The 26,390-nt window shown below is 56.5% G+C and overlaps 1 protein-coding gene across 9 annotated transcripts in view; it reads right to left on the bottom strand.

Moving 5' to 3' along the window:
• The window catches only part of MPRIP (myosin phosphatase Rho interacting protein), an 82,637-nt gene that overhangs the window by 42,669 nt on the left and 13,578 nt on the right, over positions 1-26,390 (bottom strand). For all 9 annotated transcript variants that reach the window (XM_087734270.1, XM_087734262.1, XM_087734265.1 and 6 more), the window contains exons 3-5: positions 26,150-26,215; positions 3,728-3,879; positions 544-628 (exon numbers count right to left, since the gene is read on the bottom strand). In XM_087734270.1, coding sequence (XP_087590396.1) covers positions 544-628; positions 3,728-3,879; positions 26,150-26,215 — 303 coding nt within the window. The remainder of the gene's footprint in view (positions 1-543; positions 629-3,727; positions 3,880-26,149; positions 26,216-26,390) is intronic.

Genomic DNA, 26,390 nt, shown 5'->3' with positions numbered 1-26,390 from the left:
GCGAGCACAAAGCCACCGCCGGGTCCCTGGAGAGCCTGGCTCCGGCCCCCAGAGCTCCCAGCCTGGCCCTGGCCTTTAGTATTTTCCTTTCATTCCCATTATCTCTGGGGTCATCTCAAAGGGGGCAACCAGAGCCCGATGGAATTTCATCCTGTTTCTGCTGAAATGGCCCGTGAACGGCCAGCACCTCTCCCCGGTCCCCCACAGGGACCACGCTGCTTTGCAGCCGCTCCCGGAACAGTGTGTGCAGGGCTGGTGCCACAAGACAGCACCCGGGGGGCGAAACATGGCCCCAAAGCAGCCAGGAAAGCAGCAGCAGCAGCAGCAGCGTGTGACCCTGGGAAGTGATGACCAGGAATTAATTCACACCATCCTGCCGCCCTGCCTTGCCCCAGCTCTCGCCCTCCACGCAGGCAGCATCAGAGGGCTGGCAGCCTGCTGGACTGGCTGGTTTGGGGGGATCTTCCCCAGGAACAGAGCAATGCTGTGGCCCTGAGAGGGAGGCAAGGGACCGGGTGACAGTGTGTGTCCCCCTGGGGTTACCTGGGGAGTTGGGGGCTCTACCTTCCTCTTCTTCTTCTGATTCTGCTTGTTTGTCCTCGGATAGACTATCAGCATCTCCAGCCACCTGCAGGCAGAGAAAGCACAAGGTGAGGTCTGTGCCGAAGGGCAGCGCGAAGGGACAGGAGTGATGCTCGCACTCCACCATGGGGTATAACACAGGTTCCTGCAGGCTGCGGACCCCAAAGCTGTTCCCCACCACGGGTGGCTCTGACCACACTGCCTAGGGAGATGCTGCCCCATCCGCCTCTGGGACAGGCTGTCTGCAAGCTCCAGAGACGGAGCATCTGCATTTCACTCCTAACTCCAGCCTTCTGGGGTTTGTAACTTGGCCATAAGCACAACCCTGAGCTGGACCTGGGCACACAGAGGAGCTCAGCTTCTCCAACCTGGTCAGGGTCAACGTGGTAAATAGTACCCAGAAATCATCCCAAACAGCTCCTTGGTGAAAAATGAGGCAGGACAGGAAAGGAGGAGGGATTACCCCAGGGTGCTTTGGCTCAAACCCCACTCACTGCAAGAGCGATGCCACAGCCAAGGCTGACATGGGAGAGGGATTCAAGGATCCTGAAAGACAGCCGAGAGGGACAAAGCCTCCAGCAGGACCTTCCCCCTTCAGCGATGCCAACGCCCGCACACTGCACACAAAGTGCTTTTGTCCAAGAAAGAGCAGCGTGAACTTGGCATTGAGAAGTCCATCCCCTGCACAAGTCGCTTGTTTGGGAGACCCTCCTGTGCCCTCCCACCACAGACTGACAACCTGCCCCTGCATCTCTGTGAACTCCACAGGGATCCGTGCGCCACTGGGAAACATTCCTGGTTCAGATGTCCCTGCTTCCCTCTCCTGTTCCCCCCACTTTGCACACTGCTGCTGTAAAGCATTTTGAGATGACCACATCAAGTGGGTTTTGGTTAAGCAATAAATGCCAGAAGCATGCAACGAACATAAAACAAATTCTCCCCTGGCCGGGGAAATCTTCCTGTCGTGCTGCAACTGCAAATGAAACCCTCCTGGCTCGGACCCAGAGTGGGACTGTTTCAGGATGATTAATGCTTGCAGTCAGGAGCAAACGCGCTGCTTCAAAATCCAGCGCCGGGCCAATGAACAATAAATCAGCCCCACCTTGCTCTGCAATGCCTCTCCCTCCCGCGTGGCAGGCAGACTGGCAACAGAAGGCTGAGCTGCGAACCAGAGTGTGGGGAGAGGGAGAAGAGAGCAGGGCATGGGGGCTGGCCATGTTTTGGGGCATAGCCATTGCTCCTGCCTTGGCTGGAGGCGAGGAGCCAGCATCCCCGTGCCATGATTCCCCCGTGCCTTGGCACCCTGGCTCCGCAACCGCTGCAACCCCACCACTGCAAATGGGGCCAGAGGGGTGGCCATGCTGCTGGAGAACAGTTCTGCTGGCCCAAAGTGGTGCACGGAGGTTTGAATCACCCATGCTCTCGTGTCTCAGTAGAGCAGGGAAGTTTTGACACATGAAAACATATATCTGATCAAAATCCCAAGCTCTTGGTAGAAAAATGCCTATTTCAACCAGTATTTACCAAAATGGGGGGAGTCACAACCAAAGAAAATGCTTGGAAATAGGAATCATCTCAACAGAAAGCACTGACTCTGCTGCTGCCAGGGCTCGGGCAAGCAGGAGACACCACGCCTTGGGAAGAGTGGGAAAGAGCAAGCGCTTCATTCCTTTAACTTTCTGCTCCTGTTTCAAATGTCAACAAATTTTGGGAGGGAGGCACTGAGCTCCAGACATTCCACATGGGAAACACTCGCAGGTGAGCAGCAGCACCATTGCAGTCCGTCGCCGCGTGCCAGCAGCTCAGCTCTCCCACAGCTCTGCACCCTCACCAGTGCCAGCCTCAACCCAAGCTGGCATTTGAGCAATGGATGAGGATGTTTCTAGGTCACCATCCAACACCCGGAGTCAGGAAATCTACCACAATTTACTCATTTTAGTGGCCTAATCTTCAGCGCTGCCGAGCAATTGCATCCCAGCGGCAGGTACTCCTATGAGCAATGATATTTTAATGGTCCTCGGAGGTCAGATGCTCCACTGGGACCAGGGGGGTGGGCTGCATCCACACCCTCTGCCATACCCGCAGGGAAGCAAGCGGGGCAAGGCAGGCACTGCAAAGGCGAGTCCGAATGGGGATGGGGTAAATGCAGAGCAGGCAGCCCCAGGAGGCCACGTCTGCCCAGGAACAGACAAGAACCAGAGGGAGTATGGCGCTCACGGTTGGACACGCCAGCCCCGGGACTACAGGATCTGTGTGGCGACGGGACTTGCACCAGCGGGCTGGGTGCCTGATCAGATGCTGTCCTAAAGGCGCTATGGGGTCACCCCAGCACCCATCGGCTCCAACCCCATCCTGGTGTTCACCCTGCGGCCAAGCTTCTTCCCCTGGCCAGTAAGTAGCTGCTTTCTGCTGGGGCTGAAGCTGCCACGGCCAGCCCAGGAGCACCTTGGCATCAGATGCACCCTCTGAACATCCCACAAATGCTCCAAGTGTAGCTCAGCTTGCTCCTGGGAGTAAATGCCACTGGGAGTGTTGTTCTGCAGCAGGGAGCAGGATATTGCCCAACAACAAAACTGACCTGAAAACGGTGGCCTTCGTAAGTAACGAGTGACTCAGGAGCATCTCAGCTCCGGGGCCTGGCCAAGACTCCCAGCAGAGGCTGAGCTTCCTTGAGCACTGGGTCTGAAAGGTGTCCAGCATGGTAGGAAGCCTCAGGCTCCAGCCCAGCACAACTGAGCACGTGCACTAGGCACGGAGGAAGGACTTAAATCATCTGCTGCTGCACAGGTCTCTGCTGAAGTCAGTGCTCACGCTCACACCATAAATCTGGTGGCTCAGGGGGTGCTCAGGCCCCCACTCTGCTGCAGAGCACCAGGCAATGGCAGGGGTCCACCAGGCAGGGGAGCAGGGAAGGGGAAAGAAACCCTGTTCTTGCCAAAAAGGCAAAGACCGGAGCTGGTTGCGAGGCAGCAGCTACACCCGACCCCAAGGACTGTCCCTGCAGCAGGCTGTGATTGTCACTTGGGGATCAGCCTGGGTACGCACTGCCACAGCACCCGGCTTTGGGCAAGGTCCTACCCACCCTCCTCTTCCTCCCAGCTAAGGCAAGAGCCCCATGGCAGCTCAGCCCCGGACTCGCACTCACCCGCTGATAATCTCCTTGTTCTCAGCCCGGATGAAGTGCTCCTTCTCTGGCGTCAGGATGCACAAGGAGAATTTCTGCCCTGTCCGGCTCTCCCCATCCACCACATCTGTGCACTGGTTCATGTTGATGGTGCCCTGTGGAAGGGTTGTTGGCTGCAAGGGGAAGGAGAAGGGAGTAATGTTTAAGCAGAGAAGAGCAAATGAATGCAGAGCTGAGCCCTAAAACCTCTCCTGGTGGACACCAGGATCCTACACACCACGATGCTCTGCAAAGCCCTGTGCCGTACATCTGGGGACAGAGACCAACAGGCTCAACTCCTGCCAGCCCAGTCCAGCCCAGCCCAGTCTACTTCTGCCAGCAAGACGCTTCTCCTATGCCGGACACCCAGGGAAGGATGGCTGCCCCACTGCAGCACAGGGACACCAAGGCAAGGCACCAAGTGGTTGGCTTTGGGTTTGCAGCTGCAAACCATCTGGGGTGGTGGGGTGGCACCTGGGGACAGTGGGTGGCAAAGCAGCAAGGTCCCACTGCCCTCAGTGCAGGACAGCTCAGGCCCTATAGACAGACAGACAGACACACGTGCCAGGTTTCTCCCATTAAAGTTAACAAAACATGGAGTTTGCCAGGGAGGGACCGCAGCGTGGAAGGGACCTTGTTTGTCTGACGGGCTTTGCAAATGCAGCATCATCTCCTGGCCCCCTTGCTCCAAGCAAACACAGTGTAACGGGACAGGCGGTGGCCCCCCTGGCCTGAGGAGACATGAAGGGACCCAGAGGGGTGTCAGCACTGACAAGGGCTGACAGGTCCATCTGGAGCGGCGCTGGTTCATCCGATTACAGCGCGGCCACCCGCTCCCGGTGAATGGCTCCTGCAGCCCTCCCCCCCGCAAGCAGCGATGCCATCTCCCCCATCCCCAGCCTGCCTGTGCCCCACCAGGCTCGGTGACACTGGAGTCCCCCCTGCATCCCAGCATGAACCTGCATCTGGGGCATAAACGACTGGGCGGAGGGACCCCTCCAAGCTGCCAATGGCACTGAAGGAGCACCCAAAGCAGCCCGTGGCCACCTCTTCACCCCGCCAAAGCCTCCTTGCACCCTCCAGATGGCCGGGCCAACAGGGAGACGGATTTTTGGCAGACACTGTTAAGGTTTTTACCATGGAAACCGGCTCCTCTGCCAGTAAAACCCCTTCAAAAGCAGCCTGCACCGTGCAAAGAAGGGGTGATTGGGGAGAGCTTGATGGCTGCAGCCTATGACCCCAGGAAATTCAGATCAGCCCCGCGAGGCCCCCGGTTTACCATCTGCAGGCTGTGGGAAACAGCCCCCTTCCCCAGGAAAAGGGCTTTCCCTGCAGCTGTGTCCCCAGGCGGGAGCATCCTACAACAGCCCAGGGTGGCATAGAGCCATCATGGGTGCTACAGCATCGGTGCCCAGCACAGGCACACTAACGGGACCATTCATACATCAGGGACACCAAAACCTCCTCTTTTCCTTCATGGAAACCAGCATCAGCATCCACAGACCCCATGGGATGGAGGGAGGGAGGGAAAGCAAAGCCAAGCCCAGACCCCCAGCCGCCCGCCCCGCACCGCCGCAGGTAGTCAGCTCCTAAGAGGATTTTTTGTCTCAGACAACAAAAATAAAACCCCGCTTTCCGGGAGCTATAAAAACCCAATGGAAAAACTTTCTCCTGCTCCAAGTGGAGTCTTAGAAACGCTTTTGTCTCGCTGGCCTTCGGCACAGCCAAGGCCTCCAGGACTGTAAGGTCTGGGTCTGACCCCTTTCCCCACCCAGAGCATTTTTGCACCAGGGAATGCAACCAGGATGGGGTGAAACAGGGGATGAGGGCGGCTCCAGGAGGGAGCCCCAGTCCCTCACAGGGACCCTGAGTCACTCAGTCCCTCTTGCCACAGGCACCCCTTGACTCCCTTGGGAGGCCCTGCAGGGATCTGGCAGGGAGCTGACACAGGAGGAGAGGAGGAGACGGCTCCCTACGAAACCTGCCTGCTCTCCTCCCTCTTTAACCCCACAGCATCGTTCAGGGCGGCTTCCCCCGCTGCTCACACCCAGCCCTGACCCAAGCGCGCCCAGAGCGGAGGAGCCGGTTTGGGGCCCCCACACCGCTGGGCCAGCCCTGTGAAGTGGTTTTGCCGTGCACCCCTCCTTGCAAGGGTGAACACTGGCATCTCGCACAGCCTGACGCATGGATCCCTGTCCACCACCGCAAAGCTGGGACTGCCCCCCTTGCACCTGCGGCTGGGGACAGGACGGGCACCAGGGGAACCCTCCACTCCACGGCAGCCCCCCTGCACTCCCACACCTCTCGGCAGCAGATGAAACCTGACCAGCAGCCTTGCTCACTCGGGATGTAAATTCCTTTACACCATTTATTTCCTTCCTTGGAGGCAGCACAGGCACTTTGAAGCAAAGTAAAATGAAAATGGTGCCAGGTGGAAACGCACACACACAAACTCCACTGAGTAAAAGGATGTGGCTCGGGCAGCACTGCAGCCTGGGAGCACCTCAAAACTGGCTGGGGATCCCCGGTGGAGGAGCTGGCACAAGGCTGCTCTTCCTGAGGAACCTGGAGAACAGGGACAGCCCTTGCGTGCCGAAGCTGCGGGGCGGTGGTGTGGGAGAGGGGTTGATGGGAGAGGCTCTGCAGCAGGGGATGAGGACACATGGACACCTTCCCCGCCTCTGAGCACCCATTTCTGCACTGGGAGGTTTCTCAGGGCTGGGGATCTGGGCCGGGGAAGGACGAGCAGAGCTGGTCTCCAGGCTGGTCCCAGGCCAGGTGAGGACTGCATGGCTCCGGCAATTGGAAGGGAATAAATAAATGCAAAAGCAGGGAGATGTCATACGGCAGAGACGCTGAAACAATAATAAGGCTGGGACTTCAACAATCCCTTTGAAGAGCAGGTGCTTTGATACAAGGTCGAACCCAGCATCAGACCCCGGGGCCACGGGGAGGCTTCGCGTCCGGGTGAGGCAGGAGTGGACGCTCAGGTTCAGCTCTGGCTCCAGCTGCTGGCTTCTGCCAGTCCCCACCTCGGGGACAGCCCTGTCCCCAGGCGCTGGCCCTGCCTTTGCCATTTCCCATGCTGCTGTCAATGGGATGGAGCACACAGCTACCCTGTGACTGGACCGGGTGTGTCTTTCAACTGGGAGGAGGAGTGGAAGCACAGCAGGGTGCACCAGCAGAGGACACCATTAACGGGCACCACCACAAGCAGCAGCTCTCCTTGGTGCCACTGGCCGCCTCCGGCCCGGCAAGCGGAGCAGCCCCCCACCACTCGCCGTGTGCCGGTGTGGGGAAGGCAGCACCCGCACCATATGAGCAACTACAGCTCTCCACGCTGCCAGTATCAGCAGAGGAACCAGAGCCAAGAAACAATCGCGTTGCTGTTTCCCTCTGGTATGACAGATCCATATTTACACACACACGTGCTTGCAGCGTCCCCCTCCACACTACACAAAGCCTATAGTACGCTCTCCTCCTCCTCTCCCTTCCCGGGTGCCAGGCCATGAGTCACGCTGTGCTCTCCACATCCTCATACCCAGCAACTGCAGCATCCCCCACCTTGGACAGTGGAAAGGAGGGAAAGAAAGAATGAGGACCTCTTACAAGCCCGAAGGAAGAAATCCCACGCGGGACATTAGTGGGGAGACCCAGGTGCTGTGGCAGGAGGATGCACAGTGCTGGATGTTCTGTAAGCAATGAACCCCCAGGCATAGGGACTGATGTTGTAAGTCAACAGGGTTTATCTGCAAGAGTCCCTCATTTCCATTTGGTTTTGCAGCGCTGAGGTAGAAATACAGGATTATTTAGACTCAAAAATTTCCGAATTTTCTCCAAGAACCTTCCCCATAATTTCTAACACGTGTGCATCGTAGCAGCTCGATCCAAAATACAACAGAGCTTTGCTCAGCAACTGTACGCAAGATGTTTTCTGAGCAGGTAACCCCACGGTCAAGCTCCCGAGGAGCAGCTCTGCCACGGCCTCAGTGGGACATGGCCAATGCCCACGCCGTTCTCCAGGGCTATTACACAACGTGGGTTGATGAAATCTGGAACACAACCTTTAAAGAAAGGCAATGGGGCAGGGGGAGGAGGAAACCAAACAAAAGGGACATTTTACTTTCTGCCAAGAATCAGGAGGGGAAGAAAAAAAAAAAACATAACCATTTGTCTATCTTGCATGGTGAGCTGGTTGCCTTGGCACCGGGGCCCGGCAGTCCCGGGGGGGAGATGGCGGCTCTGCCGTCCCGCTCTGCCGCGACGCTGCACAGGAAGGGCTCGGGCTCCAGCTGGCTCTGCCCTGGCTCTGCCCTGGCTCCCAGCACCGCCCCAGAGCAGCAGCGAGCCTGCGGCGCCTGGGGAAGAGACATCCATGCTGCCTCCATAAATGTTTCTTGACAAATGTTAATTCTCCAAGCTAAAATATTCATGAAGGTGGCTGCTGACGAGCGTGCTGCTCATTCGCAGCACTCTTGAGTACTCTGCAAAAGAAGCTGCCGTGTTTGCTAAAAGCTTCACCCATCCCAGGTGCCCGGGCTCGGCTGATCGTGGTGCTCAAGGCGGGATGCAAGCAGGATCTTGGCTGGGCTGCAGCGTGGGAGCGAGCAAGACTCTGCTGCCCCATCGCCACAGGCACATCAGAGCAACATGGAGACAACCGTGCCTTGGGCAAGGGCAGCAATGCAGCTTGGACAGGCAGCTCCCAGCACTAGCGTGGCACAAGGAGCCCACACCAGTGTCGTCTCCACCATTCCCACCCGGAGGCCATCAGCAAGAAAGCACCGACTCCTTGAAAAGTCACAGGGAGCTCCCTTTTCAGAGGCTATGCACGGCCTCCCTAAGGAGGGATGCACCTAAGCTGGGGATGCACCGTGCACGCATCAGGGCTGGCTCTGACGGCGGGTTCAGCCAGGCGCTGCTGCTGGGGTGCTTGGCCTGCTGGTGCCGGCGGGGCAGCCACGGTGTGCCCCGAGCTGCCCAGGCACAGGGCGAGCAGGGCTGGCACAGCAGCAGGGCTTCAATGAGCGTTTTAAGCTTCCTGCCACTAGGCACAAGGCTATTGATACGGCCACAACACAACCGGAGCTCTGTGGCAGGCAGATTTTATTACACTTATAGATCATCTAACAGGCTGAGCATCCTGGATTTATTAAATTAGACAAAGGCTCTTGAAAATGACCTCTGCAGGCTCTGCAAAAGGATGGACCAGAGCAGTCTCCCATCAAAGGGGAGCGCAAGGTTGTGCTCCTCCATCCCCCACCTCCGTGCAAGCAGGAGCGCTCCCCCATCCCCATGGCAGCTCTCTGCTCTCCCTGTGCCATCCAAGCAGGAGGCAGGTATCTTTTCTTGGCCACCTGAGCACACCTTTCCCACCTGCAGCCTTCCCGTATCAGCAGCTACTGCTCAGTGAAGCCACTGAGAAACCTCTGACTTGCTTGGGCCGTGCACCAGGCAATATAAAAGCAAGTTTTTACCGTGGGCAAGAGAATGCAATAGAGGTATCAAGCAACATGTCTCTCCCTGCACCTCTGCGTGCACACCTCATGCCCTTGTGCAAGAAATAGGGGAAGATGCCCCCAAATCTCACTGCTGCCTGGACTCTCCAGACAGCCAGAAGCCATTGACCCCTTTCACAGATGAAGGCACAAGCCGTGTTCTGCAGATGTGGCCTTGACACGTGCCGGTGTGGCTCTGCACCAGCAGCAAACCTGGCTCACGGGTTTGCACCAGCGCGAGGAGGGGACAGGACACCTGCCCCAGTATGCAGCCAGCGATGCAGAAACACCCTCCCCGTTGGATAAATGCCGTAACACTTCCCCCAGCCCCATCACACGCTTCCTCACTGTTGGCCCCTGCTTGTTCATCACGGGCACCGACAGCCGGCTCCTGAAATTTATTTTGCCAGAGGAGGTACCCGCAGCCCCAGGTCACCCATCCCAAGGAACCATCTTGGGGAGGTGGGCTGGGACGATGGGCTAGCAAGCCCCAAGCACGCCTGTCCTTGCCTGCCGGGCCCCCGTAGAGCCCTCCCGAGCCTCTACCAGGAGATAAAACAACATCAGCTTCACTTTGGCCAGGGAGAAGGAATTTTCTCCCTAGGAGCAGTTTGGGGAGGGGGTGAAGTGCAGGGGCTGGGCAGGAGAGTTCAGCCAGGGGCCGCTTTTAAGCAGAGTCGGTGTTTACATCCACAGACAGCGAGTCTAAACACTGAGCGAGGCCGCGAGCTGGCCACGAGCTGCCTGCAAACTGGCCGCGAGCACCCTCGGGCTCCTCTCCCACCCAGAGCCACCTCAGCAAGGCATGGGCAGCACCCATCCCGGGGGTGCCCAGGCAGCAAGTTTGGGGCCACGCATCCCATCCACAGCCCCATCCCCACAGGCACCCATTCGGGGAGCGTGCGCTGGAGCGGAGCGAGCCCAGCCGGGGCTGCGCGAGAGGCTGGAGCTGGCTCGTCTTGGCCTTATATGGCCATTTTCGCTCCGCTCTTGCAGCTCCCAGCTGCTCCCCACCCCAAAGCGGGGTCGGGAGCTGGCAGCCAGCGCCTCGCCTGCCTCCTTCCTGTTAACCTCTTTCCTGCTGAACGGCCCCCGAGGGGTCCATGTCATGGGGATGGCCGTATCCTGTCCTGACACAACCGCCTGCACTGGGCAAGGAGGGTCAGCAAACCCGGTGGTGATCACCAAGTAGTTGCAACCTCCCTCGGCGCTGGGGTCTGACCCTCTGGGTCCTCGGCAGCATCCCCAAAGCCAGGGAGTCCTTTGGGGGAGCTTGCACCCGTGCACATGCACACTCCACGTCCAATGCTGCTGGAGAGGAAGAGGGACAGAAGATGTAGAGAACATCGGCACAATGATGGGAACAACAACAAGGTCCCACCAGGATGGGGGTCAAGGGGCTGCTCTGAGCTACCATCCTGGCTCTTTGGGGACCAAAGCAAAAGCCCAACATTGCACAAAGAGCTTGAAGCAGCCGCTCAACCCATATCCTGGCTCTCTGGGGACCAAAGCAAAAGCGCAGTATTGCACGGGCACTTATTGGCCCCGCCACACTGAAGGCACCATCTCGCAGCCCTGCAAACCCAAGAGCTATTCTTCCCTCTTGCTGTCTGGGATTTAAATGCATTTAAAATGCAAAATGTCCTCCTCCCCTTCTAGGATGGGGGTGGGAGGAATACATGATAGCAGATCTGACCCCATCTGCTTGCAGCTGCCATCGTGGCATCTTCCTTGCTGCCCGACGCACAGGCACAACAGCTACCCAGCCAAAGGGGAAGCAAATATCTGCAGCATTCAAGCGAGCTGTCATAGTAATCAGCCTGATGGCAAAAGCCCAGCAAGACCACACACCGGGACGGTACACACGGCAAGGGACCGGAGTTTGGTGCAGGGACCATGGCAGGCAAGTTGCCTGGAGAGGGAAACACAGTCATTTGGGGGTGGGAAGGAAAGGCAGGCTTCATTTATATCTTGATATTTGAATTTTAAATTGCACTGTTCCAAATTGGCCTTGTCAACTTTATTTTCCACCTCCTCAGTGTAGGAGACAAGCCCCAGGTGGTCCCTGCACCGCGCGCTGCCAGGCACACACGTGCAGGTGCTCACCACCACCTTCGTGCACGCCAGCTCACACATGCCTCCCCAGGAGCAAAGGGCTTCACCAAAACATCAGAAACCACGTCCCCATAACAGGACTTGCAAGGTCAGCTGCACACAGAGATGGTCATAGACAAGGTGATGCCAATTTTGGAGACAGCTCAGGAGGTGGAAAGCTTGGATCGAGGCAAGATGATCTCCACCCATGTTGGTCAGCCACCCAAGCCCTATTCAGCCGCAGCTGGACCTGGATTTCTGTTTCATGGGGGCGAGGGAAACAGGTCGAGCATCCTCCTGGGCATCGGCTGTGCTGGAGAGCCGAGGCCGAACGAGGGCAGGCTCTGCCCAACGGCCCAGGATGGCTCCGCTAACCAGGCACACGAGGGCTGAGGCTGCTGCACTGACTCTCTGGAGACCTTATGCTTTTGAGCCTAGAGTTGGGTAGAAAAACTGGTGAGAGAGGCAATGCCCTTGCTCAGGATCCTTACGGCAGCTACGAAAAGGTGTGAAAGCCATTTAAGTGAAAAGGGTTTGGCACCCTGGGAAAAACTTTAGGAAATGAACCCAGGGCAAAGCTCCCTCACTGCTCAGTTTTGGAGTCAGTCTTCCTGCAAAGTGGGAAAATAACTGCAGCTGATGTGGGCTTCCACATTATTTACAGCATCAAGTGCTGCTGGAGAGACTTACAAGGTCTTCTGTTCAGCACTGCCCTGACCTAGGGGCAACTCCCACCGCAGCCAAGTGCCACCCGAGGTGCCACCACCCTTGCAGCAGGGAGGCGTGCTGCAGAGTGTGCAGAAACTGGGCACTGGCTGAGACATACAGGGTCACCCCACTGCATGTGGCACCCAAACTCAGACCGTGTGGAGAGAGTTGGAAAGATCCAGACTAGAAATCTGGGAGGAGAGAAAGGGCTGTGGAAGGAGCTGCTGTTTCTGTCTCCTCTTAACCATCAAGGATGGGAATGGCCAAGGTAAGAGCCATCCAAGGAAAGCAGCAAATTAAATCAATCAAAGCCCTGTACCTCCCATAGTGAATCCATCTCCCCTCCAGCCTAGAGGGGAAGGAGGGATGGGTCCCCTGGTCTCCAGCCATCCCACAACCTCTCCTGCAAACGCACCTGAGCAGAGGAATCAGAGCAAACACACAGCAACAGAGCCATCAGCACCGTCACAGCCGTGCAAAGCCACCTCCGACAGCCGTTGTCTTGAGCTCTGGATAATTTAAGGCCCTGCATTACGCCGGCTCAGGAAGCACCATGAACTGCACACAGAGCAAGGTAAAAAATGCCAAGTGCTTCTCACAATAAAAGAGTAAATAAAATGGCAAGACATTCCCTGGTGTCTCAGTAGAAGAAAAGAAAAGAAAAGAAAAAAAGAAAAAAAGAAAAGAAAAGAAAAGAAAAGAAAAGAAAAGAAAAGAAAAGAAAAGAAAAGAAAAGAAAAGAAAACAAAAGAAAAGAAAAGAAAAGAAAAGAAAAAAAAAGAAAAGAAAAAAAAAGAAAAGAAAAGAAAAGAAAAGAAAGAAAAGACTTTCAGTTCTGTATGAACTAGAAATTTTCATTTTTTCACTAAAACACAAAAATAAAAGAAGGAAAGCACCACCTCGCAATGGACAAAGTCAGCAGAAGCCTCTCACCAAAGCTCTGCTGAACACTCTCACAAGACATAGGGTTAGACCCACTCAAGCCAACTCCATCCGACCAGCTGACCCAATGCTGTACTGCAGGGCCACGGCTGCTGCTTCTCCCCAGTTGGGCTTCTTTTGGGCTCAGCTGAATTGAAAATTTGTTCAGCAGATTTTGCTTTACAGTGGGTAAAGGCAATTTATTTCTGGTCAACACTCTTCTGACCCCATGGCATGTACACAGGTCACCCTGCACCCACCTGCTCTCCCTTCTGTGGGGAAATACCAGGCTTCGGTCTGACTGCAGCAAAGCAGACGCCAGTTATGTCCCATGCCGCATATCTCCTGTGGGAGCCATGCACTACGGCACTGCCGCCATGGTGGGGTTTCCCCCAAGCCCCCACCTTCACCCCGGAGGACTGTCAATACAGAATCTTGCACCAGCACTCAATGACTGCAAACGAGGTGAGGACAGCCCCAGGGATCCGCAGCACCAGATCCACTGGAGGCTCGGGCAACTCCCACAGGCGCAGATGCTTCAGTGGAAGTTCTTGAATCCGGCCAAATTAGCCTGGAAATCTCATTACTCCCCAGCGCTGCTCTTACGAGCTTTGCAGAGCTTCCTGCTGGGCTGGGAATACCACACGGCGAGGCTCCCAGGGTGCTTGGGGGTCTGCAGCTGGAGGTGTGAGGGCCAACCCAACCAGAAGAAGCTGGGTTGGGTTGGATTGGGTTGGCCAACAAAGCAGCAGCCACATCCTGCACACCATCCCTATAGAAAAACCCATACCTGCTCTGCTCTGCATTGCTCCCAGCAGCTTCCAGACAAGCTTGGACTCTGCAGACCTTCCCAAAAGCCAAGGTGGCAGCCGGAGAGCATTTTCCAACCTTTGACCATTGGCCATCCCATCAAATGGCACAAAATGGGAGGCTTTATGGCCAAGAAAGGCAGTTCCAAGGAGAAAAGCTCCCAACAGGTGCACATGGCTGTGGCAGGGCAAGGAGACCGCCTGGCAACAACTCGAGCTGGGCTTTGCTGCCACATGCAAGGTGCAGTGGAGGCACCAATGCAGACAGCAAAGAGCCATCCTGGCCGGGCAGGCACCACCAGGTTCAAAGGCAAGCGGCACCTGGGGGAAAAGCGCTTTGAGCGCCTGCCACAACCAGGGACAAAGGCTGGGAATAACACACCAGGCTGTTGGAGCTGTCCCCATGTCCCAGAGGAGCAGCGTTTACTCCCTAAACCTGCTGCTCCCATCTGGCTCCTGCACTTGCAGAGGAGTTGAGGGAGAGGAGAGAGTTCACGGCCGTGAGCTGCTCCTGGGAGCACTCCCCGCAACCTCTCCTTTGGGAGCAGCCATTCGGCCCCAGTGGAGAGGAGCAATCTGGAGCTGGTGCACCTGAGGGGAATGAGTCCAAGGAGGTTTCTCCGTCCCCCACGCCTGGGATGACAGACTTCATGCCCCAGCATTGGCCTGTGCATGGCATTAACTGCCCATGCAAGACAAACATCCCCTTCCTCCGCACATCTGCTCCACCCATAATCCTCACTGTCCCTCCCCTAATGGGAAAGCAGCCAGAAAAGCAAATGAAAACCCTAATTATATCCCAGTAGCTCCCCAGCACCCTGGTGATCTGCTGTGACTTTATCAATGTGGTTGCAGCAGGGCTGATGAAATGGGGAGGAAAGGGCCAAGGCTGGGCATGCTCCAAAATCCCACCCTTTCTCCCCAGCTGCAGCACCACAACGGGTGGAAATCCCGTGCAAGCTCAGGGTGCTGCCAGGACATGTCTAAAACCAACCTGTGCTCCTGTCCCCTCCGCCTCCTCTCCCCACGGACCCTGTCACCCACAGCAAAGGAAACACTGCAAGTATGGGGACCGAGAGGAGAGTGGTGACAACCATGGGCTGCAGCAAGAGAGCAGCCCACAGCCATGCTGCGGGTCCCCAGGGCACTGTTTGGCCATAAAATCATGGATAGCTACAGCACCTGGAGCCACAGCACCCGCAGCACGGGGCGTGCAAGAGCAGGGACCCCCAGGATCGCATCCCCACAGCCCTACAATGAGGGGTGCAATGGCAACAGCGACATGGCATGGCCCTGGGGTGCATGCCAGGAAAACATGGGGGGAAAAAACCCTCCCTGGTAGATGGGAGCCTTCCCTAGCTCTCCCTGGCCGCCAGAGCAGCCCAAGCCCCACACGCAGCACCTCTGCCCCAGGGACCTGCTCTCCCTTAAGAGCAGAAGAGGTCGCAGAGGAGCCATGCTGCCCGCGGCGGGTGGCAGGGTGCAAGCCATGTTAATATACACAGACAAATCAGCTCCTGGATCCTGCGGGAAGGAGGTGAAGGGTAACATTAAGTTGCTGTGCACGTGATTTACCCATGGTAATTTTAACTTTCAGCAAGACTGACTGGCTGTTCTGTCTTGTTGCCTACTTGCAGTCAGACTTCAGTGACTGCAGGGAAGAGTCTCTTCCGCAGCTTTGAAGGGACAGGACAAAATAAAAAGGTCTTACAAAATACCTATTAGCAAAAGCTTATTAAAAGCTCTTACCTGGTCTGGCATGAGGGACAAGCAGTATTTTGCTGGCATTTTTTTCCTACTTTATATATCTTGCAGCCCATGATAACTCCATTAGCAAGACCAATGATAAAAGCTGCCTGGGAATTCTCATTTTTCACCAGAAATGGCTCAAAACAGCATGGACAAAAGGTGGAAGGCTTCTGCGAAAACCCTGCATTCAGTAACCCTGAGAAAAGCCATTTACAAAACCTCACTGAAGACCTCAGCTTGTCTCCACACAAGTTTTAACCTGACAATGTCCCTTTTACAGACTCCAGACCTGATGAATAATGCATGTCTGGGATAAACCAGAAATATAATATTCACTAATGCTTCCCATAACAGAGAAACAAGGACTGCAAATAAGTAATTTATTAACCCCAAACCGTGTTGCTGCTTGAACAGAGTGCACACCTCGGCTTTCAGCCCCAAAAACACATGCTCTTGAGCCGTGCCAAGAGCATGCCGAGAGCTGGCTGAGACCCCCCGCTCTCATCACACCTCCAGCACAAACTTGCCTTGTCCTGGACTCTGTGAGATGCCGATGGGGGGGAAACCCTGCCCCGAGAGCAAGGCTGGGAGCTGCCACCCTCCTTCCTCCTCCTCGGGGGCCGCAGCCACCCCTTCTCCACCAGAAGGAGAGAGGCGGTGGGAAGCCCACAACCCCGCACTCGCCCACGGCTCCAGCCACTTTCTCAGGCATTCCAAAATTTGGCCGGAGCCTCTTTTTGCAGCACCCCCCCTCCCTCCATGGCTGGACGCCTGCCTAATTGCGTATTTATTTATTTCTGCATTTTCCCAGCTCCCCGCACACACTGATGCGGGGCGGGGGGAAGCCATGGCCGGCTCCCAAGGCAGACCCAAAAAAAACGGGGTGGTGCAGCTCCCCCCATTCCCCAGAGGCCGGGAGGAAGCCGGGAAGCGCGGGGCTGGCCGGGAAGCGGGTGGGAGCGGGGGGCAGGAAGGGGGGACGCTGGCGGCATCGCCCACCCTCTTTGCTTTGTGCACGCGCTTGGGGAAATTAAAAATAGCTGCGTCCAAAGAGTGGCTGCAAGCACCACAAAGAGCGTGTTGAGCGGAGGCAGCTGCAAGCTATTTGCTGCCCCTGGTAATCAGCATCTCGGCTTGCAGAGCCCCCCCGGCCCCCCCAGCCCCTTCCTCCCCTGCCAGAAGCCGCCACTGCCTTTCTCCAACCCACATATGTTATGTCAACAATCAATGAATACAGAATCTCTGCCGGGGAAAAAAGGGGGAACGCGCTTTGATTTTTGGAGCAGCTTTGTTGCCTTCTTCATTTCACATCCTCTCCGAGCTGTCACCGAGGGTTTTGCAGCACTGAATCCCACCAGGCAAGGCGAGGATACCCCATTCCACCTGGCAGAGATGGGACCCTCAGTGGGAACAGGGATGTGCCAGCCAGCGGGACGCTGCTTCTTCTAGGGATTCCTTTACACAATGGGAAAAGGGGTGCTATTGCCCAGCACTACCCAACCTGTAGCCCACAGCCCACTGGTGGTCCTCGCCGACCTCAACCAGTGGCACGCAACAGGGCTGGAAAGAATTAAAACCAACCCCATCCCCACCGCCATGTGGTGCAGCTGGCAGGTACGGGGCCGTGCTGCAGGCAGCTCATCTCATACCCTCTCCCCGGCACCAAGCAACAGTGGGGCAAAAAAATTGTGGTTTTGTTGGTTCCTTGGGTGGGTTGGTCATTCATGTCTCTGCACACGGAGACAGCCACCCAGGGACCGGGGGATGCTTGGGAGCCCAGCGCTGGCCTGGCTTGCAGAGAGCTGGGAACAGGCACCCATTGAAGGCACCCACCGCTGCAGCCCCTTCCTCAGCTGCCTGTGGGGACTACAGCAGAGCTCCCACTGCCTTCATTTCAGCTGCTCCACCAGAAAAAAAATTGGAAAAAAAAAAGGAAAAAGCAACTGGAGCAACTGCCCGTAGTAAATACCAGTGCTACCATCTGTCACTCGCCACTGCGGTATTCGGGGCTGTTGCTGGACTGCTGTGTTTTGTTAGACATTTACGGCGCGGTGGGACGCGGAGGAAAGGCAGGTCTGAGGCCACCACACGAGGCAGAGGGTGGGAACGCCAGCCAGGGCCCAAAGGGCTCACGTGAGGGTAATCGTGCACTCAGCAATTAGCTGCGTCATTTTGCTACCAGCTCTGACATCTTCGCTGCTAAATGCCGTTAGAGGCGGGTTTGATTTCTGCATTAACGTTTTACAGCAGATCACGATTTTTCTTTCACTGAGAGCCTGCAGCCAGGCTGGAGGCCGCAGGTACAGAGCCCAGGTTTCCAGAAGTCATGAAGAAGAAACTCCACCTGCTGCAAGCGCCTGTATCACTCTGCCTCCCATAAACTAGATAAATGCAATTTAAAATCCAGCTCATTGTCCTCACTGCTCTTGCACACGTCTTCTACACAAACATCTTTGCTAGGTCTCAAGAGACGGAGGAGTAGGGAAAAAGCAGAAAGGACAGAGCCACTTGAACCTGTTCTTGTTGCTCAGCATAAGAGCAATTCCAGCTTTGCAGCTCACCCTGCAGAAGACAATAGGGGCTGTGTTGTTTCCAGGAAGGAAGCACCTGGGCCAGGTCATCAAAGCTGCTCGTTCATTAGGAGGTCGCTGGCTGTGTCCAGCTCTCCCAACTCCGGTTTCATCCTCTCGCCTTCTGTTAACTCCCAAACCTCCCACCATGGACTGCTTCACACCAGGGCCTCTCCTGAGTGGGTCCTGCAGGCACTGAACGCCCTTCTCGGCTTGGACGTAGACATCAGCGTCCTCCATCCACACACGAGAAGATGTGAACAGAAGCAGCCAGCTTGATCCACCTAAGCTCACAGGAAACCCAGGCACTTTTGGGGCCCCAGCGATGGTCCCTGGCCATGGACTCAGGTGCCAGGGCTGGTGTTGGAGCCACCCCTAGAGGAGCCTTTCCCCATTCCCTGTTCTCTCAGCCCCCACGAACTGCCCTTCTTCAGCTCAGCAGTTTTACTTCCCAAAACAATACACTAAACCAAACTAGAACAGGTAAAATAGAAGAGGGTAGGGAACAGTTTGTGGAGGTGCCCACAGGTGTCTTGAAAACAGGACCCACCTCCAGCAGCAACTGGGGCTGGACACTTGGAGCAGAAAGAAAAGACAAGACATGAACCCCCCTGAAGCCACGGTTATGGGATCCTCACACCCAACTTCAGTAAACAAAATGACACTGGATCAGCATCAAGCAAGACATTAATATTAGAAAGACTATGAATGAATGGCATATCCTCCCAACCCCTTCAAGACTGCTTGGTCCTGGGGAACGGGTTCACAGGGCTCCCCATAGGTTCATGGATTTTCTTCCTCAAAAGCAGTATTGAAAATTAAACACAACAAATCCATCAAAGATCTCCAAGCTCTCTTGGGAACCACCAGCACTTGTGCTGTCTCTACATCTCCTGTAGAGCAATCACAAGGATGTGCTTTGTCCCCTCTCCCTCGCACTCTGACTTCAGGCGTCCCTCTCCTGCCCAGCTCTCCTGGAGGAGAAAGGATCACTGCTCCCCAATTATTCCCAACATTTCCTTATTTCTACTACATCATCTTTGAGATATGCACTAAACATCCCAGGTGAAACCTCCCCACAGATTATCTTCCACCCCGCTCCCCACCAAACTGGTTATTTTCCCGTCTCTGCTGCCCACCACTCCCATCCCAGCCAGCTCACATCCTGCACGATTTCCCATCCACACCACAACCATGAATCCAAGAGCTCCTGCACGGAGCCATTTCCCCCCCATTGCATAAACTGGTGGGACTGGCAGGGCACTATCACCAGCATTTGCTGAGGTGACAAACCATCTCTGGACCGTCGCAGGATGTGGCTGTGCAAGGGGTTGCTACCCCCCTCAGTTGGGGTTGAACCGAAAACTGGAGGAGCTGGGAAGAAAGCCCTCCTGCTGCAAGACCAAGTCAGACCCATGCCCTGGATAAAATCTGGGGTGGGGGTCCCTGCTGCTGTCCGAGCCTCGCACAGCTGCTCCCCTCCAGCCCTTTCTCTTTCAGCTTGCTTTAAATTTGAAACACACTTTGATTCAAGCCAAAGGCTTTTTATGCTAAACAGAAACTGAAAGTCTTGAAGATCTGGTGAACAGAGGCACCGGCAAAATTGCATCCGTGGGGGAAAAGGCCGGGGACGGGGGAACGGGGGTCTATAAAGCCCGGTGCTCCCACAGAGGAGGGGGCAGGGAGAGCTTAGAAATGCTTAAATGGCGAAACATGTGGAAAAAGTAAGGACAGAGAGGCCAGGATGTTTAAGGTTTGTTTTTAATCCCTGCCAATGAATTTCCATTCTGTGCCAAGACTGAAGTAAACTGCTTTGATCTGAAAAGGAGGAAAAAAAACACATGCACAGATTCTTGGCTTCTTAAAACAATATAGATGACAAAGGAGGGAACTACGATGAAAATTAGCACGGCACAGCTCTGCTGACGGTGACGTTTTAAAATGCCCCTTTCTTCCAAATAAAGAGAATTTTGGAGGGGGGTTGATTAGGAAATAATAATTACACGCATCTGCACATCACAGCATTGGCAGGCAGGCATCCCTCCCTCCCTCCCTCCGATCCCCTACCAGCAGCCACCGATGCTTACACCAGACTCCTTTTTTACCCATTGATCAATTCCTTAGGTTTCCACAGCCGGGAGCAGGGCCTGGGGCCGTGCCGGGCTCCAGATGTGACCCGACAGCCCCCTGCTCAATGCCAGACCTCCCACCTCCGAGCTGGCCTCTCTTCTTCTGTTTATACACCCAGCCCAGGGGTCCCAGTGCTCCCCTAACCATTGCCAGACGCAGGGCTGGCCTTGCTCTTCATCAGCTCCCGGCTCCCTCCTGACCTCCCTCCCAGCCATCACAGGCTGCAGCAGGGATGTTCGCTCCATCACACTGAGGTTAACGCTATCACAATCTGCCTTCTGCCTGAGTTCCTGACTTAAGAGCAGGACTACTGTGCTGCGAGCCTGGGCAGGGCTCTGCAATGCCGCTGCTGAGGATGGAACCACCCAACCCCATATGCACAAGGAAACTCTGGCATGGAGGCGGCTGAGTGCTGGTTTAAGCATCCTCTTAGACCCCCCCAGCAAACAGAGGTCTTAATGTCCCCCCCATTTTTAGAAAGCAACTTCACTCCAGCAAATAAGGTGGAGGCAGGGCTCACAGCCCATCCCCACGCTTCACTCCACCACGCTGGAAGGCACCAGACATGGAGCAATACCAGTTTGTTGGGAGAAGGACACATCATGCCCAGGGATGTTCTTCCTGATCACCTGCGGAGGAGCTGGGAAAGCCCATCCAAAAGATGCTCTCACCTTGGTGTTAGTTATCCACAACACCAGCAAGTCTGAGCTGCTCCCAGGTGAGCCTGAATTTTTTCCTGCTTTCGTACCAGCATATCCACAAAAAAAAAAAAAAAAAAAAAACAACAAATTAATAGTCTCAGGCAGCCACTGAAAGGAGGCCTGGTGCGATGGGAGAATATCCCCAGGGAGGATGCAGCTGCCCCTCTGCTCTAGCTGGGGGCAAAGCACTGGCACAAATGCCAACCTAGGATAAATCCCAGCCCAAGGAAAGTGGCAGAGGAGTGAACTGAGGCACAGAGACTAGGCCTGGCCCATGGACTTGTAATGAGCCACTAAGAAGCTGGGCTGGAGACAGAGACCCTCTTCTCTGACCTGCTCTAGCCATGGGGCTGGATCCATCCCCAGGCAGCACCGAGGTCACCACCCACCCGCAGGTCCAGGGAGGGATGGGACAGTGCTCTCCATCCCTGCAAAACCCCTCCTGCACACCCACTGCCTCTCCACAACATTCCCACGCAGCAGGGCTCTATTTATAGAGACCTCAGCTGCTAATTATAGATCACAGCAATCAAAACAAAAGGAGGCAAATGCTCTGCACTTGCCGCTCTCTGACTCCATCCCCTTACCCCAGCATTATTTTTGTGGCAGCTCCCATACCTCAACCAAAACCTCCCGAACCGCCCCAGCACCGTGGTGCCAGGCTGCTCTCCCACTGTAGCAGCAGCAGTGGTTTTGCTGGGGATCACAGGGTGTTCTACCAGGAGGACTGAGACCTTGCACAGCATGGGAAAACACAGGAGGGTGTAGGTATCAGCACCAGTTCATGCATCTCCCCCTGGACAGAGCATGCTGGGACGCAGCTGGCGAGCAGGCAGCAGCCCGGGGAAGTTTAGCTCACCGTCCTGGCACAAGTCCCTCCTCATCCCCTCCAGGGACTGAGCGCAATCCCTCTCAGCCCAGGCAGGGCTGTTTCCCTCCAGGCTAAGGACTTTATCTTCTCTAGTTTCAAATATGCTGAAGTACCAAAGGTCTAAGCTCTTTGGGTGACTCTTTCACCTCCAAAGCAAGTCTCTGGATGCATTTGGCTTGGCTTAGGTTTTTTGGTAGGCTTTAGTCTTGCACTCTGTGCAATGGGGAATCAGGGAACGTATGTCTTGGGAAAACCAAGGAAGTGCCACAGGACTGGGGAGCACACAGGGGCAAACGTCCTCGGACACTCGCAACGCAGGAGCTCATCCCCAAGCCTGTCCCTGACTCCCTGTCACCCTCTTTCCTGCCTTCCCTCAACTCAGTGTAAGAGTGCTTTTGCCATCCTCCAGCTGCTGCAGAGAAACGTCAACCCCTGTACACCATCTGGCCCGGCACGGAGGTTTATCAAACAGCAGGAGCATGCCAGAGCTGTGGGGTAATCGCGATGGTTCAGCATGGGAAGGCAACCCCAAGCAATCGCACAACCTCTACATCCACCCGTGGCTGGGAAGGAGGAATTTCTGCATGTCTGAGCAGGCTTGGCTTAGCCAGAGCTGGGCAGAGCCGGGAACAGCTGCTGGCATGCTCCCTGCGGAGAGGAAGGGGATGCGCTCCGCTTGGCATTCCCAGCGGCCAGGCAGGCTCTGGGTGCCAGCAAGAGGCTGGGGCTGCTGGCAGGAACAGCACCCAACATGAACGAGGGAGACCCTGGGGAGCAAGTCTGGCAGCTCAGCCTGGGTCCGAGGGGATGGAGTTCCATAGCCCGTGCACGTCCTCCGCATCGCAGCCATCATGCAGAACTGGTTTGAGTTTTCAGAGTGAAAACATGGCAGAGAAAGGATGGACAGACGGAAGGATGAACATACAGAAAGAAGGTGGCCGAGCAGGAGCGCAGACTCAGGATCAGCTCAGGGACACCTGTGGACAGGTCTCAGGAGGGAGCTGGATGCCAGCAGGGTGGCTAGTGTCCACTTGTCCCACCTTCTGCTAAGGGATTTCCGTGCCCAAAATACTCCAATCCAACACCAGACTGGACCCACTCCACAGCAAAAGGCTCCTGTGCCCAAGGCTGCCCTGTCCCATGGCCTCTGCATACCACAGCACCGTCTCTGGGGACCCTCCGAGGTCTCCCCAGCTCATGGCTGGGCTTCGAGCCACCCCTCCACACCCCACTGCTCTCCAACCCGCTGGGAGTGAGGAGCAGAGTCTCCCTAGCCAGGCACAGGAGCTTTTAGTAAAAGCAGAAATTGCCAAACCCACAAAATTAATGTCTAACAGGTTCAATGCTGAGCAATTCAATCCCTGCTTGCAACAGCCTGGGAGGTCTCCGGCCAGCTGCTGCCCGGCTCCCAGCACACTGCGGAGGTCACCCCTGCACCAAGGCCCCCATGGGACTCCCACCGGGCTCCTGGCACACTGTGGGTAGATCATCCCTGCATGGACTGCAAAGAGGATCCCCCATGGAAAAAACAGCATCCCCGCTATGTGTGGGAGAGGCACCTCTTGGGCAAGGCCCTGGCCCCATTACTCCTCCCTGGTGTGCGGAGATGGTGGGGAAACGGCAAGGAGAGGGCACAGCCGGAGGGGTGGAGAGCTGCAGGCAGGGAGCAGGCAAGTACCTCAGGGGAGAAAACAGTATCCCCCAGCAGCCCCAGCCAGCAATGCCCGAGGTGTGGTGGGCATGAGGCTGGGTCCTGACATCCCCCACAGGGACGTGCCTGCTGACAGCCTGACCTGAGTGCCACCAGTTCCCTCCAGTGACCCCCAACACTCAGCCTTATATCACATCCTGATGCTGTGGGATGGTGGCAGCGGGTCCCAAACCCACGGGGGCCATGGGACCCTCTGAGCCACGCTCTGGCCCTGTCCAGGCAGGAAAGCTGCACTGCAGCTGAGCCCCGATGTGGACAACACGCTGCACCCAGCCGCTCCCCGCAGGTCTCCCCTCCTCACGCACACCAGCCAAGGGCCGAGGGCCAACACCTGCGTGGGCACTTGGTTCTGACATAAGGGGGCTTGCAGTGAGCTTGGTGCTACTGGGGTCCGGGTCCTGCTGGAGTGGAAATCTGCACTGCAATGGGCATGGGTTACCTCCAGGGACCAGGAGAAAAGCTGTACGGTAGTTACCTGACCGCCTGTAAACACAGCCTCCCGACACACAGGGAGCGAGCCCGGCCCTGCCACAGGGAATGGGGCGAGGACAGGACTGTGCAGGGGCATGGTGGGCTGCCAGAGGGAGGCTCTGGTCCCGCCAGCAGAGCCATGCCAGCGCCTGATGCAGAGGGGTCAGGGACTGGAGGTTTGGCAGAAAAACAGCTTCCCCCCAGGGTCAAGCGAAGGACATGCCACAGGACATGTTCCCACATGTGGAAGAAGATGGTCCCTGTCTGTCCCTCCTCAGCTCCCCAGTCCCACTCCTGCGTGGGCTGAGCAGCAAATAAAATCCCTGTTTCCTCCTGCTGGGGGGCTTTTCCTCCTGCCCCAGCCCAGCCAGCACAGCAGGGGATGCTCTGGTGCCACAGGCTAGAAGGGGCCGGGGAGGCTGTGCCCAACTATGGCCAGGGGACACCTTTAGCAGAGCCGGTGAAAAGAGCAGCGTGGATCCCACGCAGTGATGTGCTCTGCAGAAAGGTCAGGAGGGTATTTTTACACCATGTGTCAGACCCCGATGAGGAGGCGTGAGTCGCGACCATCTCCTCCATCTATGGCCATGGTGAGGCCAGACCGAGCCCTCCTGCGGGACCCATTGCACCACGAAGGGCCACGGTGGCAGCGAGTCCCAGTGCCCCATCCTGGCAGTGCTCTGTTGGGTCAGAACCATGCCACACAGCACGCACGGCTGGAGGGGTGCAGGGACCCGGCATGCAACTCATGCTCCACATGTGCACACTCCGTTTATCTGGTTTTTTTTTTTTTCCACTTTTACCCTTCTCAAGGGGAAAAAGCCCAAGAAGTGCCTGGAGAACTACAGGATGCTTCCCCCATCCTCTGTGTGCTCTCTGGTAACAGTCCCCTGTGGCACAGGGCTACCAGGGGATGGCAAACAGTGCCACAAGGTCCAGAGAGCAGGGCACAGGGCTGGGACACTGCCCATCTGCTCCTGCCCAGAGGCAGCAGGGCCTGGGGCAGGTCAACCTCTCCAGAATGCAAAGCCAAAAAAAAAAAAATCCAAACCATTAAAAATCATGTTTCCCAATATCCTTCTACCTCTCCTCAGATCAGGTCATCTCCCCACCCCAGCACACCATTCTCCTGTCGCTGTAGGACATGAAACACCAGCCCAATGCAGAGCCAGGTTGCTGAGACACTAAAAATGTATTGAAAGCCTCCACCGCTCCTACCCGAGATATTTAAATTATTTAGGGCACTTGGATCAACCCCAAGAAAAAACACAAACAAACAAGGCACGAAACTCGAGCAATGCTGCCTGTGCTGCCTTGCCTCCCCATCCCTCGCAGGAGGCACCGGCAGAGGACCAAGGCATGCCACCCTTGCGGGGAGCCTCCCCACCACAGACACAGGTCCCCGCACGTCCCAGCCCCACGTGTCTGCACACACGCTGCCCCGCATCCCGGTGCGCCCAGCTCTGTGAGCCTCCTGCCCAGGCGGATCCCAGCATGCAGGCGCCCGCCATGCCATGCCACGCCGTGCCGGCACACTCAACCTTGCGCACCCTCCCACGGGCTTGCTGTAACCAGGAGGATAAATTGGCAGCCCTGGGCAGTTGCAGCAGGGCTGACCCTGCTGGGATCAGCAGCCCCACTTCACAGCTCACAGCAGACGGGTTTCCCTTCTTTTCATCCCCCTGCTCTGTTTTACCGAGGGCAGCAGCACCGGCAGCGTGCTGCAGCTCCAGGGCAGGCAGGCAGCGGGAAGGTGTTCCAGCTGACCTACTTTCCACGGGCATCGCTAGGAGGGCCTCCTTCCCAGGCACTGCCGAGGCGATTCACCGCCACCAAACCCCAGCTGGCACAGGGCAGGGCAGAAAGGAGTGGGGGGGACCCTGGGGACCCTACCAGTGTGGAATCTGTCACCAACTGATCAACCCCAAGCCAGGTGGGATCCTCATGCCTCCTGAACACCCACCATCCTCCACTGACCATCCACCAAGCTCCCATGCAAACCCAGCCTGGCAATAAGTCAAACCCAGAGAGCAAAACTCTTCACCAGCTCGGCAGAGACCTCCCCACACCACACCAGGAGCATTGCCAGAGGCTCCTCCGAGGGCAGAGTCGGCCCCAGCTGATCCCCACAGCCTGAACATGGCCGCGCACCTCCGCCAGGCAGCACTTACCATCTCGTCGAGGGCGTAGCGCAGCAGCCCGTGCTCGTAGAGGATGAAGAACCGACGCTGCCATTTCTGCAAGAGAAGACAGCAAGGCGGGTCACAGCAGCACCCACCAGCACCTGGGCCTCACCAGGTGCACCGGAGCTGCACCCCACAAAGCTGGGGCAGAGAAAAGGCACCGAAACTCCTTCATGGCAGGGAACTCAGGACAACAGGGCACATGCCCAGGTCTCACTGAGCACAAGAC

This window comes from Nipponia nippon, unplaced genomic scaffold (genome assembly GCF_047370975.1).
Source record: "Nipponia nippon isolate SJK-2023a ecotype South Korea unplaced genomic scaffold, ASM4737097v1 scaffold_5, whole genome shotgun sequence".
In the NCBI taxonomy this organism is placed as follows: Eukaryota; Metazoa; Chordata; class Aves; order Pelecaniformes; family Threskiornithidae; genus Nipponia; species Nipponia nippon.
The sequence above is the reverse complement of the archived record's forward strand: the minus strand, read 5'-3'. Positions and strand labels throughout refer to the sequence as shown.